This window comes from Zonotrichia albicollis, chromosome 15, assembly GCF_047830755.1.
Source record: "Zonotrichia albicollis isolate bZonAlb1 chromosome 15, bZonAlb1.hap1, whole genome shotgun sequence".
Classification (NCBI taxonomy): domain Eukaryota; kingdom Metazoa; phylum Chordata; class Aves; order Passeriformes; family Passerellidae; genus Zonotrichia; species Zonotrichia albicollis.
The window spans coordinates 10,092,011-10,112,168 of record NC_133833.1 but is presented as its reverse complement, the minus strand read 5'-3'; the positions used below and the strand labels follow the sequence as shown (position 1 = coordinate 10,112,168).

At 42.3% G+C, this 20,158-nt stretch overlaps 1 protein-coding gene across 5 annotated transcripts in view; it reads right to left on the bottom strand.

Annotated features, from left to right (window-relative positions):
• The window catches only part of FSTL4 (follistatin like 4), a 330,553-nt gene that overhangs the window by 92,117 nt on the left and 218,278 nt on the right, over positions 1–20,158 (bottom strand). For all 5 annotated transcript variants that reach the window (XM_074551962.1, XM_074551961.1, XM_074551964.1 and 2 more), the window contains exons 5-6: positions 6,518–6,708; positions 2,997–3,117 (exon numbers count right to left, since the gene is read on the bottom strand). In XM_074551962.1, coding sequence (XP_074408063.1) covers positions 2,997–3,117; positions 6,518–6,708 — 312 coding nt within the window. The remainder of the gene's footprint in view (positions 1–2,996; positions 3,118–6,517; positions 6,709–20,158) is intronic.

The following is a 20,158-nucleotide window of genomic DNA, read 5'->3' as shown; positions in this document are numbered from 1 at the left end:
TCATGTATTGAATCTTCGTGACAACTTAAAGAAAAGACAACAGACAAATAATCTTTCTAGTACTCTATTTTTGGTGTGTGAAAAATCTCCAGATCATCATATCAATTTTTTTTTTAATTACAGTCCTGAGACTCCTTATGTAATAAAAATTTATTAATGAGGAATTAGAAGACACCTACAAGTGGTTCTTACCAGATCTGCCGGGAGAGCATTTCATCTGTCTTATGCACTACTTGTGTATGATTAAGGCAATTTGAAAATTGACACTTTAATCCTGTGTTAACAGATTTCTAGTCATCCTCATAGATTCAAGAAAATGCTTAACAGCTTAATTCTTGGGATTAAGGAACAAAAGAACTTTCAGAAAGCCAGAAGAAAGATGGTAGGTTTAGAAGGAAGGCCACTATTTCTGTCCATAATCCAAAACTGTGCATTAAAATGTGTAAGAAAACTATTAGCATGGTAAGAAGTTATGATTAAAAACAACACCTATTAGATTTAGTGCTGGCAAAACCCCATTTCAGAAAATGTAAGACTGGATTTCTCTCATTCACGCACTTTTCATTTATTTACAGATGATCAACATGATGAGGAAGAAACATAACCTTTGGGTCCCTGAGGGTCTTAGAGAGAGAGGATGGGTCAAGGGAAAGCAAGAGGCACACATGGAGTGAGAGAAAGAGGCCATTTTGTGGCTCTGTGAGTTACAGCAAGGCCACAAGGCTCTCTAAAAAGAAATACAACTTGTAATGCAGCACAAGAATGTCAGATGGGGAAGCTCTTCACATTATCAAGGTCATTTTCAAACCTTTCCCACACTGCGACACTCCACCAGAGCACAGAGCACCAAAACAGATGTGACAGAGTCTGAGAGGATAAATTAGATTGAGACTTTCTGATGTCACTGAATTCTGGTAATTGTGTTACTCAGCTTGCCGTGCCCATACCTTGCTGCCAGCCTGTGGCAGCCACAATTCATGGCTTGGGTGAACTTCAAGCAACAAAAAGATCTCTCTAATAGGCAAAAAAAATAGGGGAAATGTACAGGATGCACATTTGATGTTCCTTTAAACTAGTGCTGCAAGCCAAATTCTGACTCATAACAAAGCAGAAATCTGATAAACAAAATTTTCATAAACCAAAGTGTGCCCTTAAGTGTTTAAAGTATTTTTTCCTACATCATTTAATAAAGGGAAAAAATATACTTCAACCAGGCATTAAATTTGCTTCCAGGTTCCCCAAAATTTCAGAAGTTGCAAGCAAATTAACTTTGGTTTTAAATTAAAAGCTGGTGAGCCATTACCTGCTCTTGATAAAAAGTCAGGATTCTGGGAAAACTGAAAATGGAGAAGTCAGTCTAGTTTTCAGCTTCACTTGGTGAGCAATTCTGTTCAGATACCAAATTCCTCTGACAAACAGTCATTGTTACACCTTGTGTTTTGTTAAGATAATTGTGCAGTTCATCAATATTATTGCTATTAATTGGTTAATATTTTGTACTTGTCTTATTTTCATTGCCTACTTAAAATTCCCTGAACCAAAACCCATAGAAATAATTCTTGGAATTTAGGTTTAAGTTGATGTGATTTTGAGAACCCATTGATCTAAATATGCTCCCAAATAACTGCATGTCAAGCCTTTATAGCTGGGTTAATACACTTTATGCCTTCTTAATGTACGAGATTTTATGTTTTACTGTATATCTGCTGTGTTGAATTAAATGCCTGTGGGGTTCAAACAGGTCCATGGTGAAAACTGGGGCTAATCTTAAAGCACTTTAAATACCTTCCAATATTTGAAGGCTGCCTACTGGAGACCTGAAGACGGACTTTTGAGAAGGGCATGGTATGACAGGGCAAGGGGGAATGGGTTCAAACTGACAGAGGGCAGGGCTAGACTGGATATTTTATGAAGAAATCCCTCCCTTTGAGTGTGGGGAGGCCCTGGCACAGGGTGCCCAGAGCAGCTGTGGCTGCCCCATCCCTGGAAGTGTCCAAGGGCAGGTTGGACGGGGCTTGGAGTGACCTGGTCAAGTGCCAGGTGTCCTTGTCCATGGCAGGGGATGGAACTTAATAATCTTTAAGTCTCTTTCCACTCAAACCATTCTGTGATTATTATCTAAATTATTTTTTTTAATTAAAAACTGTAGATCAAGAAAACAGACATCACCCTCTTAAGAAAGGAATCCTGCTTAAGAGGTAACCAGATTGTTATTGGCCCTTTCCCTGCACTCAGCAGAATCCTGCTTCAGTTTTAGCCACAATGTCTTAACCACACCCAAGTTCTCTGTAGCTCACTATCCTGATTAATAAATAACCCTGCCCATTTCCCTTTTTCTTTAGTATCCCAAAGGAACAGACAACAACAAAACTTTCTATCATGCAGATGAAGGAGACAGTGTGGGCCTTTTCCAGGGAAGGACTTTAAAAAATGCTTACCTTAAAGCAAGAATTATTTATAAAGATAAATGGGATAACAGAAATATTTATTATATCCCACTGTTTAAGCAGCTTTGTGATTCCCAGATCCTTGCACAGGATGCTGAGATTTGTATTAGGATTGCAAACTAACACACTCATTAACATGGAAACACATTTAGAAAACACAATTCCCAGGCAAAATATTCAGTAAATACCTTCCCCACAGCAAACTAACTCATATTATCACAGGGCCTTTGGACAGGTTTCCATCTTGTTTCTTTAGGGTTAATCAAACCATGTACTCAGGTCTACAGACCTTGGCCAGGCCACCATCTCTCCCTTGCCATCACCAAGAAGCACAACAAAACAGAAGAAAATAAACCTGACACACCTGTACCAACCTCCTGCTCCACGCTGTGGAGAACAGACACCTTGGAAACAAGCCTTGCAAAGTGTTTTCATGGCAATAAAGACAAAAAAGGCATCATCTTGGCTGACCCTGTCTAGGAAGACAACAGTGCCCTCACAGGTATTGCCATGCTTCAAAAGCCAGGAGAGAGCAAAGCAGGGACTCACGGAAGGCTGTGTAGAGCTCCTGCAGGGTCAGGTGGCCATCGTTGTTGTAATCATCAAACTGGAGAAGGTCTTCAAGTGTACAGCCCAGTAAATCACCCTCCAGGTCCTCCTTCTTCATCGACTGCAGCAAAGAGAACAGGTGACCTTACACAGAATGCAATGCTACACACTGCTGGCCTGGCTCACCTGCAGATTTTCCATGAAAGGACCTTTGGGGACATAGATAAGAGACAGATTATCATATCTAACATTATATATTTGCTTTCTAACAAGATATTTGTATTCCTGCAGCACTTCATGGACCATGGATTGAAGAGCCCCTTCCTTTACCAGCAGCGCAGAAATATATTTTTGTTTTGAAAACAGACTGAAAATTAAACATTCAACAGGGAAAAAGGAAAGCCTGTTTCTCCTTTCTCCTCTGTAAGGACAAAATAGTATGCCCTGATTTTAGGACTATTACAGGCAACAGTGGATGGTGTACTCAACACTGATGTGCTTTTCCAACCCCTGAGAGTTTTCTTCTTTTGTTTTTTCAGCATTTGGGTTCTCTGAATTTATTGCAGAACATGAAGAAAACTGCTGAACTGTTGCATCTTCCAGACAGGAAAGCTTTTTCCTGTAGGCCAAGGATTCTTTTATTTACTATTCTAGTCTTGACCCATTATGTTGAAGCAATTTAAAGTAATAATGCTAAAAAGATGACCCTTCACCTGGCAAGTAAAAAATATTCAATAAAAGTGAGATCAACCATAACTTCCAAAATCAATCCTCTAAAGATGGAAATTTCCCTTTGTCTACCCTTTGTATAGAAAATTGATTAACTTTTCATAAGACTGACAAGTTTTTACTAGTCCTTTTGATTTAATGTCAGGGAAAAAAACAGTGGAAAACACTTCAGCTGTGACACACTTAGCAGATTTATGAATCTGACTTTAAAATACATTAAAGATTTAAATGGAAATAATATTCCAATTACCACCATTGTTAATAGCCTTACATATCCATGGTTGCAAAACTACATGGTAATTTCACTGTTGGGTCCAGAGGGAAAATATTGGATAGGGTCTACCAGCAGACAGGAGGCAAACCAGCTCTAAATAGAAGGGGATGGGCCAACTGCTGCCATTGTTTTGCTCAAAGCAATTCTGTTGTGGAGAACACACAGATGGGTGCTGAATCCATGAAGGACCATCCTCCCTGGAGAGACTCTCCTTTGGGGTGAACCCCTCTGCAATGAGCCTCCTAAAAATCCACTTCCAGGTCTTAAAAATCTCTTGTTACTGCAGCAGTGCAAGTTACCTGCCCTGAGTTTTTTGCTTGCAGACAAAGTTATAGTGCTCGAGAGACTATTTTTCTTTTAAATAAAACCAAGGAAAGGCACAGCACCAGCTCATCCAGCAGTCAGAGAGAACAAGATCTCACTGCATCACAATCAGCTCAGCTTGCTCTGCCCATGGGCAATGAAATTCCCACCTTTTGGGGAAATTAAAGTTGCAGAGAGCTTCAAAATAGAGAGCTAATGCAAATCAATTACAAGTCTACCTAAGAAAGAGGTAAGAATAGTTCGGTTAAGACTATAACCTGGGTAATGAAAAATTGCTCATTACCTAAAAAAATGTCCATTGAAACTCTGGTGGATAAACTGGACTTGTAAGAGCACATAAAAATCATCTTGTTAAAGAGAAAAACAAAGAATTGGCATGCTACAAATAAGCTGTGAATCCTGCTGCTGTGAGAGCCCAAAACTGCCCACAGATGTGTCCCCAGCCTGGCTGGGACTCAGCCATGCTGCCACCAAGGGGCTCAAGACCAGAGACACTCAGCCCAGGATTAAAAGCACTCGTGGTTTATCTAAACTGTGCATTAATAGGTATTATTTTGTCTTTTGAGAGCTGATCCCACTGTCAGCTCAGCCATGCTGGCGGCCAGATTGTGTGGAGAATGGTTGGGTGAGAGGGCGCTGGGCTGATGCTGAACTTACTCTGGTCCATCAAAATGTAGTGGGCTCCAGACGTTCAGACACATTTCCTGATTTTGATAACAGTGAGAAGAATTAAAATAAGAGTAGCCAATGTCTGTGTTTGTACTTGTGAGAGAGATCTGGGCTCCAGGCACTTCTCAAACAAAGCCCAGAGGAGCTTTGAGGCAGACCTTACAGCACTGCCTGAGCTCCTTTGCAATAACAATTGCTTAGACCTTACAGCACTGCCTGAGCTCCTTTGCAATTACAATTGCTTGCAGGATGCCATTTATTTCCATGAGAGTTTTAAAATCCTAATAAAATAAGTTTCCTGTAAAAAGGGCAAAAAAATTGGACAATAGAACAGAATATTTTTTACTTAGATTCCACTATGTAAAATCCGGCTTTGAATTCAGATAAAAGTGTTTTCTTATAGCTACCATGTCTTTATGAAAAAATCATTGCCTTCAGAGGAAATATTGCATATATTCATAGCCCTGAGATCTAAGGGAATTTACACTGACACTTCGCATTGTGTGGAAAGGATCAAGCATCCTGTAAACAGCCTGAGGACTAAAATGCAGCACAAACTGTCCTGGAGAGGAGTGAGCTCAGGGAGGAGCAGGCTCGTGCCTGTAACATGCTCTGTGTTCCCTGGGAAGGCAGAGTGGGATGAGCCACTCAAATGTGAATTTACTCTGAACAAGCTGGTCTAGTGGCAGGTGTCCCTGCCCATGGCATGCAATGAGGTCAGCTTTAAGGTCCCTTCCCACCCAAACTATTCCATAATTCTATGAAGGAACAGCTTTGGAAACTGGAATAGGTCCTAGATAGGACTGGTTTCCAAAGGCTATTAGAAGGCATTTGCTTCTAATTCTTCTCATGGATGACATAATGGAAGGGAAAGATATTTTACAGGACTGTTTTCCCAGGTCTGCATGCGCAAAGAGCAAGTTGAGGACACAGAGTACTCAGGCTGACTGTTTGATTCACTTTACCAAGGAGATGAATTCCAACAGCACAGCATGCCTGAAATTAGAAGTAATAGTTTTTTCAAGCTCTTACCTTTTCTATCAATTTCTGCTAATCCACAATGCAGCATCTGCCCAGGGATTTTAGGACAATATACCTGCTGACAAACACCCAACTTTGCTGTCACATTACTCTATGCTAATGCACAGTCCAGAATGCAGGGAGAAGAACTGAGAGATTGCTGCCTAGCTTACATGCACCTAAAAAATCTAAATTGATTCTCCCCAAGCCAGCTAACTGGAAATACTTCAGAAGATGTCAGTCAGCAGAGCAAGGATTATTATCTATTTTGAGAAGTATGGATGGGGCTGGAAAACTGCCATGTTTTTTGTTTGGAGATAAGCTTCAAATGTTTGAGACAATGCTCAGAGACTCACTGACTGTGTTAGACTTTCCTCCTGTACTTGCTGCTGACTGGACAGGTACAAATGACCATTCCCACCCGAGTGCTGCTGTGTTACATTCAATTCACACTTTGAATGAAAATCCACTTCATAATTCCATTCTCACTGAACAATAAACCTACCTGAGCCAGTTCAGAGCTGCTGAGGTGCCCATCACTGTTGAGATCCAAGTGCTTAAAGAGCTCTCCAATGAGGAATCGCTGCTGGGCTGGCCTGTCCTTGGCCAGGCTGCCAGGGGGGCTCTGCCTCCGGGCCTGCAGGTCCAGCAGGATGCTCTTCAGCCGGCTGTAGTCTGCCATTGTGCACCGGTCCCCTGAGAGATAACACAGCATTACTGCACTATCTCCATTTACCCATATCTCTTCAAAGGACTGAGGTCCTAAAAGGAAAAACTAGGCACACATGTCTGCATATTCAGCTCCGCACTTGAGGAGCTCCTGTGGTTGTTGCCTTTTGTAATAGCTGGCAGATTTTCTAAATCCTGCTGTCAGGGATACTCTCCAGCATGTTACCTTCCAGATTTTACAGGGCTTCAGTTACAGACTGCCACACTCAGTTTTGTAACTCCAACAAATATTAAATTGGCTCTATGCTTTTCTATATGAATAAATTTATCCCATAAAGTAAAAAATAAACCTGGGGAAGCTGATGTTTAGAAAGTTCCACTGATATAGCTGGTACCTCAGACTGCCACCCTGTGTCAAACATGGGGCTGATCTCAGGGAACCCCCAGAGGCAGCCTGGGGTGGTAGAAGGCCAGAGGAAGGACAGTGAGGAGTGCAGGGCTGTGGGGAGCCCCTGGACAGTGAGGAGGGCAGGGCTGTGGGGAGCCCCTGCAGCTGTGGTGTCACTGGTGCCTGCTCTCATCACCCCGCTGCAGGCTGAAATAAACACTGTGCTGTCCCTGACCAGGGAAAAAGGTTATTACCAGGGAAAAGCCCTCAAGCCACTCTCCCTGAAGTGGCTCTGGCTTGGCTGAAGAAATCAAATTGAACCCCCATGACCCTGAAAGCTCATGCTGTGCCTGCAGCATCCAGCTCTTCCCCTCCTCGAGGAAATGCATCCACATGCCAAAGTGGTACGAGATATTATGATCCTTTTCTGCTCATCTGTTGGCTGGCAGAGCTCAGCAGAATGAGAAATGGCAGCCATCCTTCTGTGCAAATCTGTTTTCTTTAGTGCAGAGCACAGTGGCTGGTGCCTTGCAGGGGCCTTGGGGGCAGAGCCTGGAGCAGCCTCAGACTCCAGCTGTCCCACACTCTGTGGGTACCAACCACACCCCACCAACAGCATCAACACCTCCAGCTGTTTCCCTCAGATGTCCTTATGTCTATAATGTAACTTCCCTATAATGTAAAAGCCTTAATCTCTGCAATACTGGGTTTAAATCAAACCTTTCCTTTATATCCCATGACTCATCCTCTTGGATTAAATCTAAGATTAAATCTTAAATCTAAGAGAAGATGGTCCCACCTCAGTTTAAGGGACAGTACCCTTGCAGATCAGCTCCCCAAAGACTCTAAACATTATTCCTCTGAAAAATAATAGAAGACTCTGGCACAGTGACAACTAATGTTCCTGTCCCTTTCTTGCTGAGCTGCAACATTTTGGACCTCTTGGTCCCACTCCAACTGAAACCCAATTAAAATTCCAGGTGGGAGGCACTTCTCTGATAGCAAACCCATCTACTGTCAAGGGGTTTTTTTCACCCTTCATATTTTGTGCTCACAACTTCAAAAGCATTATGACCTGAGAAGGTGAGAGAGGACACAGAGGCTGAACATGTGCTCACCAGCCAGGTCAGTGCCCTCCTGCTACATGAGCAAGAACTGCAAGACAAAGCTTATTCCCTGCCCTGAACTCAGTCCCATCTAGTTTGGAGAGCTTCCTGCTGCTCGGGGATATTAAGCAGCTGATAAATTTTCCTTCCCTCTAAACAACCTCCAAAAAGCACTGGGTCCCACTTGGGATCAGACTTGTTTTGCAGAGAAAACAAGGCTATTCAGCTACTATGAGTTTATTATTCTTGACTTCTTTATTCCAAACCATGTCATTTGGCAGTTTGAGAAGGCAGTATATATTTTCTTTATTCAATCACTAGCTTATTTAAGAGAAAACCTGATTACTGTACCCATTTAGTCAAGCTATTCTGTTGTATATACTATTTTAGCTACTGCAATAATATTTTTTCTCTTAGCTGGAATTTTATTTTCAATCAAAAGTTAATCCCAGAAATGTATCTATGGCTAATGAAGACAGGAAAGCGATTTAATTTTCTTTCACTTCTGTTTCTGCTTTGTGGTTCCATTAGTGAGCACCACCAGTGCTACAGGCAAGGTAATGGTGACACCTGGGTGGGCTGACCCAATTACCTTGTGCTCCCCACAAGGACAGGCCAAAGCAGTTCTTACTTTACACCCTCCAGGTTTGTTTTCAGCAGCTGGCACTTTTTTTTTGTAGTTATTTGCTGTTACCTGGGCAAGGCTTTCCCAGCCTTCCTCCCTCAGCACTAACCCAAGTGTCACATCTACAGGGATTTTTCACATTTGTAGGGATGGGGACTCCACCACGATCCTGGGCTGGATGGAGTCAATCTAAAAGAAATTTTTCCTAATCCTCAACCCAAGCCTCCCCTGGTACAACTTGAAGACATTTCATCCATTTCATCTCATCCTGTCATCTACTACTTGGGAGTAGAGATCGACCCTCTCTTGGCTACAACTTTCTTCCAAGTAGTTACAGAGAGGGAGAAAGTCCCCCTGCCTCTTTTCTGAGGCTGAACCCCCAGTTCCCTCAAGCATGTGAGCCAGGGGACAGTGATCTCCTTCACTGAATTACAACCCTCCTGGATCCTTCCATGCTCAGAAAACAAAGCCACCACAAAACTGCTTTTCTTGAAAAACTGCACACTGATCTGGGCTGCCAGCCAGTCCAAGGTAAATGTGCCCATTTACCTTGGGGGTCACAGCCATGCTGCAGCTTCCAGGCAAGTGTGATGGGCACTAAGGGTGAAATAAAAGAAAGCACAGAAGGACAGAGCTGGTGACAGCTCTGGCAGCAATTCCCAAATCCTGCTATAAACTCATAGTACATTTTTTCCCATCTCACTGTTGCTATGTTCAGGGTCATGGATCCAGCAGACCCCCATCTGCACAGCAGGGTAAGGCCAGTCCATGGTGAACACATCAAAGAAAACCAGCAGTAAGACAATTATGTCTCTTATTTAAAAAATAAGTCCAGTTTCACATGTTGCTAACATATGCTGCAGGCAGAAAGTCAGAAGGTGCTTCTAGCCCCTGTCAAATCAATACCTTTACTTCCTTCTGGAGAAAATCACACTCTCCAGCTCTGCTGGAAGTGGATCCCAAGCCTCTCTCCAGAGTGGGGATGTGCCAGACTGCCTGGGTCTCACACCTTTGCACATTTTCCCTGACATCCCAGACATCTGAGGGTTGCAGTGACACAGAAGCAGTTGGGCAGAGCCCAGCAGTGCTGAGCTGTTCAGCAGCACACAAGTAAAAGCAATAAAGTTCTGTCCCAGGGTGTGAGATTGATAATTTGCTCCTTTGACTGAACTAACAGATCGATAGAGAAATGCACTACAACTGTAATATATATATATGCATATAAATGTATCATTTATATACTTATTCTTACTGTAGTGGAAGATCAGAGGGAAAACTTCTCCAGGTCATTTGAAGTTCTCTGACCTGAAATTATAACTTTACACTAAGTCTGTCCAAATTATCTGTGCTTGGGATGTCTGAGCTGATGTGCTGCTGCGCAACCCAGACCTAATGCTATTTATTTCAAACAAAATAAGGCACTTGAGTAACCAGACATGGATGTCCTAGAAAAGACATTGCCTGCTCAGCCAAGTTATGGAGGAGACACATTCAGGCTACTCAAAACATCTGGAAAGTCAATACCAAAGACAGCAAGATTCTCCTGCAGCAAAGATCCTTCCCCTTATTTACTAAGCATTATTATTGCATCTTTTAACCTAAGTTCCTTAGAGACTGCTGACACTGAGCTGGTTTATACATCTTGGAGAGCAAGCTCTGTATTTCCCCTCCTTTCCTCTCACTCTCTCCTGCTGTCCTGACATCTGTAATCTTCTTACACTGTGCCAAGCATCTACCAACTTTATCTACTAAATACTGTCTCTTTAAGCTTCTGCCACCTCTGGTTCTGTTCTTCCAGGTATTACAAATCTGACTGTTAAGCAAAAAGAATGTCAGAAAAGCTGTCTGTGTGCCCTCTCACTTATCCTCACTCTCCTCTCTCACTGCTGACTGCCCTCAGCAGTTTCCTTTGCAACACAAACTCATCATTAGCAGTTTATCTCATCTCAGGCTGCTCTCCTTGGTAGGTCTTGCTAATGGATGTCTCTCAGCTTGGTTTCCTTGTTAGAGCTTCCCAGGGACTTGGATTCTGCTCACAATTGCAAGCTGTGTTGGGAGGTTTAGGCTGGATGTTAGGAAAAGGTTCTTCCCCCAGAGGGTGTTTGCACACAGGAACAGCTCCCCAGGGAAAGGACACAGCACCAAGGCTGACAGAGCCCAGGTAGCATTGGGACAATGGTGACACTGCTGGGGTTATCCTGTGCAGGGCCAGGAGCTGCACCTGATGGTCCCTGTGGGCTCCTCTTAACTCAGGATTTTGTGATTCTGTGATTTCAGCTGACCACCACTGCTCTTCAGAGAGGGGTTTTGAAGCATTCCTTCCCTGCCCTGTTTCTGAACATCAGAAATGCCCCCACACATGTTCCAGGTGCTGTGTGGTACTGACAGCTGACCCCCTGTGTGCACTCAGGCACCATCCCCACCACTCAGCTGGGAGCCAACACACACAGAGACACCCACACAAATTCTGCATGAGCTAAAATTGCTATTCTGCCATGCCCTAAACTGATTCTTCAATTGTAGTCCATTATTTCCCTTTTCGTGCTGGGGAAGGTCTCCAATGAAACAAGCCCTTCTTATCAGTTTAGAGCATTTTCAAACCCAGTGAAGCCTAGAACTGTTTGAATTTAAAAAAAAATAGAAAAACAATAAGACAGAAGAAGAGTAAAAGAAAAATCCAGCATTTTAATGTGTGATTGCTAAAATGTGGCAAATAACTGTCAAATTTACATGCTCTGCTCCAAGCAATGCTGCTTCTTGCTCTGTTTTGCTGCAGCCACGTAATTCATCCTGTTTAGCACTTCTGCATGCTTTGGCAGATAAAATATTGATCAGCCTGCCAAGGAACACAGAATGCCATTATGTTTTTATGTCAGAACTCAGTAATGATCTACATTTATCAAGAGCATCCTTCCTGTGAAAGGTCAGTGGTGAATGTAGCTAAATTGTGATGACAGATCATTAATCCAGCTCCCTCAATAATTGTCCTCTTTAAAAATTTTACTCCTGGTTTCTGTGAATTGCTGCAGGTTTTTACACTTGGATCCCACAGTAATCTTCAACCCAGTTCTGAGTAAAAGCAGATAACAGAGGAACAGCAAGGCTGGAGATGAAAGTGTCCTTCAAAGGAATGCAGGGTACAAAATAAAAATAAACTGAGGAAGCAAAGAGCTTCCTTTGATGGGGAAACGAATCTCCCAGTGAAATATTACTGTGCAAGGTGCCCTACAATACAATGATTACTCGAAATGTCAGCACTTCTTTAAATATCAAAAATGATCTGATAACACCTACAGAGCACCAGTCCCTGAGACCTTGGTGTGCAGATCACCTGACAGCAGATGTGAGCCTCAACACACACAGGAGTCTTTAGGGGATTTGAGTCCCCCTGGCTCCTGAGCTATTTCTCAGCAAAACTACACGGGCTGCAAGAATGGCAGGGGGCACCTGTAGCTCTGCCTAAAATCCATGAGAGAAGCTGTGCAGCCATTAGCATCCAGGCTAAGAGTGTTTGATTACCAAGAAACACATCACAAGGCATCCAAAGAGGCTCAAACTTCTTGTGACCCTTCAAAAACTCTCCAGAAGTTTCCCCTGAGTGGCATCTCCACACAGCTGGAGCAGAAGTACCCAGTCCATATGCTCTTAGCCCTTGAAAATCTGAAACTGTGCCGCCACTCCCAGCACAGGGTCAGACTCAGTGTGGTGTGATCCCTGCAGGTGAGATAGGACATAACAACACAGAGCTGCCAGCCCTGTTTGGCTCCTGGATCTCAGCATCACCTGCCTGAAATCCACCCACCAAGGCAGGACAGTGCTCCTGCTCCTGTCCCCGTGGGGGAGGATGGTAACAGCCCAGTACAAATAACCCACCACTGAAGGGGGAACTCCAGTGGCACTAATTCTCTAGGCAGCCCTTCAGCACCACCATATGTGGCAATAAAGAGCAGTTTGGAGCAGGCTGAAGAGTGTCATTTCTGAGGCAGGAGGCACTGGAGGTGTCAATTTATTTGACAGATCCTCTCAGACCATGCTGACTATTTTCAGCTGTTCCTGTGGCAGTTTTCAAGCTCCAGGAAGAAATTCAGTGCAGGAGATGAGAGCACTAAGATTTGTTTTCTCATCCATATCTATAGGGCAAAAAAGATATAGTTATTGAAAATAACATTTCTAGACAAAATTAAGGGGTTGGAGAAAAGTCCTGTTTTCAAAGCAGCCCTTTCCTGTGTTTCACTCAGGTTTTAGCTGGCATTGTTAGAAGGATCAGAAAATGACTAAGCTAAAATGCTATGAATTTATTTCTGAGTGTGGCTCTTTAATTCTTGTGCCATTTATGGCAAAATTCCTCATCAGCACCAGCCTATTTTCCTACATACAAAATGAAAGTGTTGGCTGAACAGTGGAAATGTGGTCCCAAAAGATCAGACAGCTGAACCTGAGTGAGACATTATGTGAACTCCTTACCCCAATGATCTGCTGCATTACAGCCTGCTTGACTCCACAGAACAAGTTTACATGGGGACAGGGAAATTAAAGATGACTTCAGTTCTTCAGGGGTCTCCTTGCAAATCCCCATTCTGCCATGCAAATTTTTTACCTGTCTCTTTCTATCTATCTTCCTCTTCCTTTAATTGCTTGTTTCTGCACATGCATGGAGAGTTTGGCTGGACTTTCCTCCCAATTTTCCTGTGTGGTTGGAAAGAAGAAAATAACTGCTTTTCTCAACAATTTACATAGACAGACTCCTCTGAGAAAGTGCAGCTGCAGGAGGAGAACATCAAGAAATCTTTTTGGAATTGACAATTTCTTCCAATTTAGAGATTTCTGTGAGTTTTGAATCTTCCCAACTCTGATTTTTATAGGCTGTAAATACTACAGGTTGGATATCAGGAAAAAATTCTCCATTGAAAGAGTGGTTAAACCTTGGAAGAGGGTGCTCAGGGAAGAGGCAGAGTCATCATCCCTGGAAGAGTTCAGACAATGAGCAGATGAAGCACTTTGCAATGGGACAGTGGTAATGGGGATATCTGGCTGAAGGCTGGACTTTCTGATCTTGGAAGTCTTTTCTGACCTTAATGATTTCATGATTCTATGCAAGGTCTGAGCAAACCAATTTAGGATGAAGAGAAAGTAACCCAAATCTTAATATATAAACATCAGTGATAACAACCACTTAACTTCAGATCATTCAGAGAAAGCTTCCTATAAACTGCCAGGCTGTGTTCTGCAGCAATTGCACTGCACATAACCCCACTGCAGCATTCCTGTAACACCTGAAAATGACACAGGGAGCGTTCTGCTGCCTCCAAACATCACTGAAGACCATCTCTGTGCACAGAGGGAGCCACACACCACAGATGTCACATTAAGGCAATGCTGCTAATTACATCCTGTTCCCTCACAGCATCACCTGCCTGCCTCCTTCACACACAACCAAGCCCCTCAAAGGCTGAGTACCTGCTTTATTCCTGAGTTGAATTTACAGGTTAAGTGAAACCCTGGTTCAGTTCCTGCTAAGAGGAGCAGATGTTTAACTTCATGCAAATTCATGAACATCCTTCAGTTGCCTCTGCTGAAAAAATTCAATTAACAATAAAAATCCAAACTAACTTGCTTATCTTAGGGATGTGTTTCAGCTAATAAGATGTACATTTATCAGGTATCCATATATAATTTAGCAGCAACTGGGAGCTCACCAAATTTATCACAGAAATGGAATGGAATATATGCTATGAAGTAGATACTATTAAACAATAGACATTTACAACCTGGAAGAGTTAAAGCTTGCCTCAGTGTATATTTGTTCCAATATTTCATTTTATTACAAGAAAAAGCACCCATCTATTACTCTACAAGTTTTAAAAATATATTAAAAACTTACAGCATGAGAATATTAATTCCCAGTTCTATAAACAAAAACTCTATTCCTACCTTAAACAATTACCTTCCAAACTGCATAAAGCTAAATGAATCGTATGCCTCAGCCCCTAATGCACAGAAAGAGGTGGGTGAATTTGCAGCCTTTCTTGGGAAGCCCAAGAATTACAACTTGGTTTGCCAAGTCCAAAGGCAAGTTCTAGATTTGTGTCCTGCCTGGAATGGAGCAGGAGCAGCCCCAGGGAGGGAGGCAGGAGGAAACCTGCAGGTGGGAAAACACACAATAAACCTAATTTATCAAGTGCCTATCACCACCTAGGCAGCGTGCCACAGATTTATAGATTTTTAAAGCCAAGAGGGATTATGTGCACACTCTGACCTCCTGCCCCAAGTTCAACAAGATTTTCCCTGCAGTAGCTCCATAATTTGTTTGTTCTATAGCACACCACCCAGGAAGGCTTCCAGCCCTAATTTAAGCATCAAAGAGCAATTTTTTCAAATGATTACTTAGTCTCAGTGGGCAAACACATTTTATTATTAATTTTTTTAGCTTCAATTTCCATCCACTGAATTTTGTTACACATATTATCTGGCACATCACACTAAGTCTCATATTCCACATCACCTTCCCAGGGCTGCTCTGCTGTTGTGCTCATCTCATGTTACACCTGTCCTCTCCAGGAGCTGTGGGATACAATGGCTCTCACTAAGGCAGCTCACTTTCTGAAGGACTGGGTTTTCTCTCTTTTTTGGGAATTTTATCCTTCTGTGGTTGGCAAAAAAATGACTGTGGCCATGTCTGCAAGAACCTTTGGCTTCTAGTCAGCAGTGGGTGGCTTTTCCAAAATTGAGTGCCCACCCCTGAGCAGGCTCAGACCCTTCCTGGTACTACAAAGTGGTAGTGGGCACACACTACTTTGTGGTCACTGCCCACAGAGCCCAAACACATTCCCAAGCCAGGGATTTCTAGATGATTTAGTGGATGATTGCTTTTATTGCACCAGGACATCTCTCCCAACGATCCACTCAGACAACATTCCCATAAACTATTCAGCATAAAGAAGATGTAACTAACAGCAATGCCTGGGCTGGGAAAGCACAAAAGCAAACAAGGCTATTCTGATTATATTTGCTGCCTGCTGAGTATTAGCTGTTATTTTTGTGTTAAAAAATTAAAAATTATTGTCAAACCAGAGGGAAGAAACAATGTCATGAACATCAATGCAGATGAAGGAACACCACACAGTCAAGGCAAACAACTCATAACTCCTATATTGCTTGTCTCAACTATTAGGTGAGTGTAAATATAACAGAAATCCTGAGTGAATTATGCATGAGTCCTGTGCTGAAAACTCTGTTTCTAATGATTAATTTACTCAAAACACAGCCCACTCTGCTGTAAATCTATTACTCCCCACAGAGATGTGATCTTACACACACACTCTCACACACTCAGCTCTCTGACTGTTGTGTACTCTCTCTAAATTATATTATGTATACAATAAGATTATATTGTTCTGCTTTTTAAAAGCTATTAAGCTAAACTAGTGATGCTGCATACTAAGGTGCAGATAAGGGAGGAGGGGAGCAGGAGAGGTAAATGTCCCTTATAGAGGTCTATTAACAACAACAACAAAAATAGCTTAAGAATGTCTAATTACTTAAGAATCCCATCCCAAAACAAAGAGTGTAATGAATTGCTTCAGTGATTTAGAAACACTGTACTGAAAGAGCCTGGGAAGATAGTGAGGGTAAGAAAGAGAAGAAAATAAGACAAGAGAGGTGAGTGGGCAGGTACAAGGTGGGTGCTGAGGATTCTCAATATAAGGGATACTGCATAATACTGCTTTCCAATATGGAAAACAAAATGAAACAAAATAACCAACAAAAAGGTAAATAGATCTATTTGTGAAAAGACACACTCCCAGACAGTAACAGCTGAGCAGCACTCCTGAAAACAGGGATGTTCTCTGTAAATCCAAGCTTGAATTTCTGTTTAATCACTTCAGCAAATCAAAGGCAATTAAAGGCAAACCTACTGTGTATGACCACGTATGACATCTCCATTTGTGTGAGTTGTACTTTCTGGGGTCAATCATCCATCCCAGAGCCCTGATGCTCCGTGGCAGCACAATGGGACACTCCAGGAACCCCCACACAGTCTGTACAGAGTGGTAAAACCAAGCACTCTGCCTTTAGAAAGAATTGACCAGATGGTATTAATTTTACATATTTCCTTGTGCTTTTGCTGTAAGGATGGTTGGATGACAGGTTTCTTTCCATGGGCTGGACCTTTGGGCCAGTAGCAATGGCAGGAAGGCTCTGACCAGCACAGTTTCATTGTGATGGGCTATGAAGGAGGACAGCTGTAGGTCAGCAGGGAATTTTGGGGTGTTGGGAGCAGCCTGTACTGATCTACAGACTTCTCCCTGTCCATGTCTGTCCAATCCATTTAAAGGCTCTGAGATAAGGTTCTCCAAGTGCTTTCAGAGAGCTCCTGGCATGGCTTTAACGCCTCGAGAGCTGCCAAAACACAAACAGCAGAATAAACACAGCACAACACATCTGCTGGGACTTTTCTATCTCTACACACAGCAGCATTTGATGCTGTGTCAGTGATGGATTGCAGCCTCAATACAGAGGCAGCAAAAGCAGGAGATGGACAAGAAGTTAAGAGCTATCACCCTTGGCTTGATGAATATCACCACAGACAAGGGAAAACCCAAACCAAATACATCAAGCAGAGGAGTTGTTTGAAAGCCAGCAATATCTTTTGCAATGTATCTGCAGTAAGCACCAGTTTACACCTGATGCTATGCTTTAACCTAATTCTTCACACCTGAGATTGCTATTTTTAAATGAAGGGAATTAACCTTTCAGACCATTAATGTCTGGGGAGTGCTGCTTTGTTAACAACAAAGCCAAATCTCCCTGAGTGATCTGTAGGACAGAAATAAATAAACAAGGTCTTTCTGGCCATTTGAAGCACCCGAAACCATATATGATAAAACCTGTCATTATGAGCTGGAAGAGTTAATTAATGTACAGTGATAATTAGCTTCACTCACTCTTCACTTCAGCAGTTATGTGAGGAAGAGTCTCAATCCATCTGAGTGTGCAGGAAGCCAGACATGCCTATCACTGTAGCCAACACTTATTCTTCATTTCTGTATGTAAAATGTCTTCAGTACTTTAATTCAGACACCCTTTACTTTAAAATAACCAAACCAAACAGGCTTTTGTTAGATAAACAGGACGTTTGCTCATTGTGCCTGCTTCAGTTGGTGATGCTACACAAGCCGCAGTTTGACATTTTACAAACTTCTACCTTATTCCTATTAGAGAAAGCAAAATTGTCTGGATTCCTCAGGGAAGTAACCAATGCTCACTTTTTTATGGCTGACTGGTATATCTATCAAATACTTCTAGATAGCAAATGTGTTATTTGGAAGCTTTAATAAACGTTAAAGTCCTCTGGCACTAATGTAAATTTTGCAGATTCTGTTCTGCTCTGAAACACCTTTCCAAACAATTCACTGGCTCTGCTGTCAGAAGGAATGCTTTACTATCCCTCAGTGCTTGAGATTTCATGAATCTGACTCCTTGGTAAAGGTATTTTTCATTTTTACTGTCTGGAGTCTTATCTGTATGAAGTATGCACAGGAAAAGTGGCAAGCAACGTGTACTACAAAGGCCACTGTGCACCATGCTTGGTCAAGAACATTTTTTCTTTTTCTTGGGTATTCGTGTGCACAGGTTTTCTCTGATACCTTCTTGTAGACACTTCTACTTCTGTCACAAGACCACAGAATCTGACACAGGTCAGCTTCATCCTCTACCACAGAGATTTTAAAGCAATTCTGAGCCCATTGCCTGTGGTTACCTGTTCTCTCAAGAACATCCCTACTCTGAAGGTGTGTGATTTTTACAACAGGGAGAGCAGAGAGTATGTGCAAACACAGGGAAGCAGTTCTCATTACATTTTCAATCCAAAAGCAAGCGGAAAACACCCTAATTCTCCAGAAACTGTGTGTCCTTCCACATCCTCAAAGGCATTCAGAGAAATCCTCTGCAAAACTGCTGATTTACAGCACTTCCCACCTTGCACTTGAACTGTGGAGTCTCCCATATCCTCTTGCAGAGCACTAAAGGGCAGCACATGTAATTACAGTAAGCAGGAGTATTTATTATTGTTAAGGACGTGTGTAATGGTCTGATAACGATGTGCTGTGCCTGTTGTTCAGATGTCATTAGGAGACCTCTCAGGCATCTCATTAGCAGACCGTAACATACACCCTAAAGGGTGTTACTGTAATTATAAAATGTTAACTTCTGAAGAGGAAAACATGCACAAGGGACAGAAAGTACTTCTAATGGGGAAATAAGGCATTAAAAAGGAGCAAGAAACTTCACTTCACACAGAAAACTCTTAAATTAGTCCAGAAACAACAGATTAAAAGGAAACATTTACAACATGCACATGTAGACACCAGAGCCTACCTACTCCTCCAGAATTTAATGAGGTCAAAAGTACTCCATTTAGTAGATAAAGAATATCTGGATTTTTGTTATTATAATCACACACATATATAGTGTCTTACACATATGGCACTCCAGAACCCAATACAGTTGGAGAGTGAAATTGTGCCACTAATGACTCAATGGCTCTATGCTATGTAAAGTGATAAACCCAATGCTTTCCATGTGACAAACAGTGCAGATGAGGACTCCAATCCTTATTGTACCAACCTGCCCAATCAACCAGAGCATTCAACTCAACCTCTGAATGGACCCTGACCTGTCTATAAAAGGCACCTGCAGCATTACAACTCTGAGGGCCCCAACAGAGAGAAAAACACAAATTCATCTGCTCTAACTTCCCATTTACACCACAAACCCACATCACTGCTTACTGTCCTCTCCCTTCAGAGACCAGGCAACAGGAACAACAAGATTTTATTTCTCCTCTAAATCCATGTTATGAACAGCAAATACAGCAGATCAAGCAACAGAATGAATAAATAAAAGCTCACCGATGTTACAGGCTGAATTTTGGGGATTAATTCCTCTCCTCTTTCTTTGTGGGATTTCTTTTTAATATTTTCTCTTAAGCACTATAATGATGGATGATGAATGGGACAGTTATCTGAGCACTGGGAGTGCTTTGCTGCTGACTAGTCAAATAACCTTTCTGCAGTTCAGGGTACCAGTTCTGGAGCAGATCTGCTGGAGGCCTGTCAAGATAACAATATCCCCACACCAACTGCTGGCAGCGGGATTTTTCATTATATATTTCACTAAACTACAGAGGGAAGCTTCTTACCACAGTAATAAGGGGATGAAAACATGTTTTTTCCTGAAGATTTTCAGCCCTGAGAGTGTCATATTCCAGGGTAAAGCATGAATGACAAATCACTGTGTTTTGATCCATGAGAGCAACACATCGAGAGGGAATTAGGACAGTTTAAGATCTGGGACAAA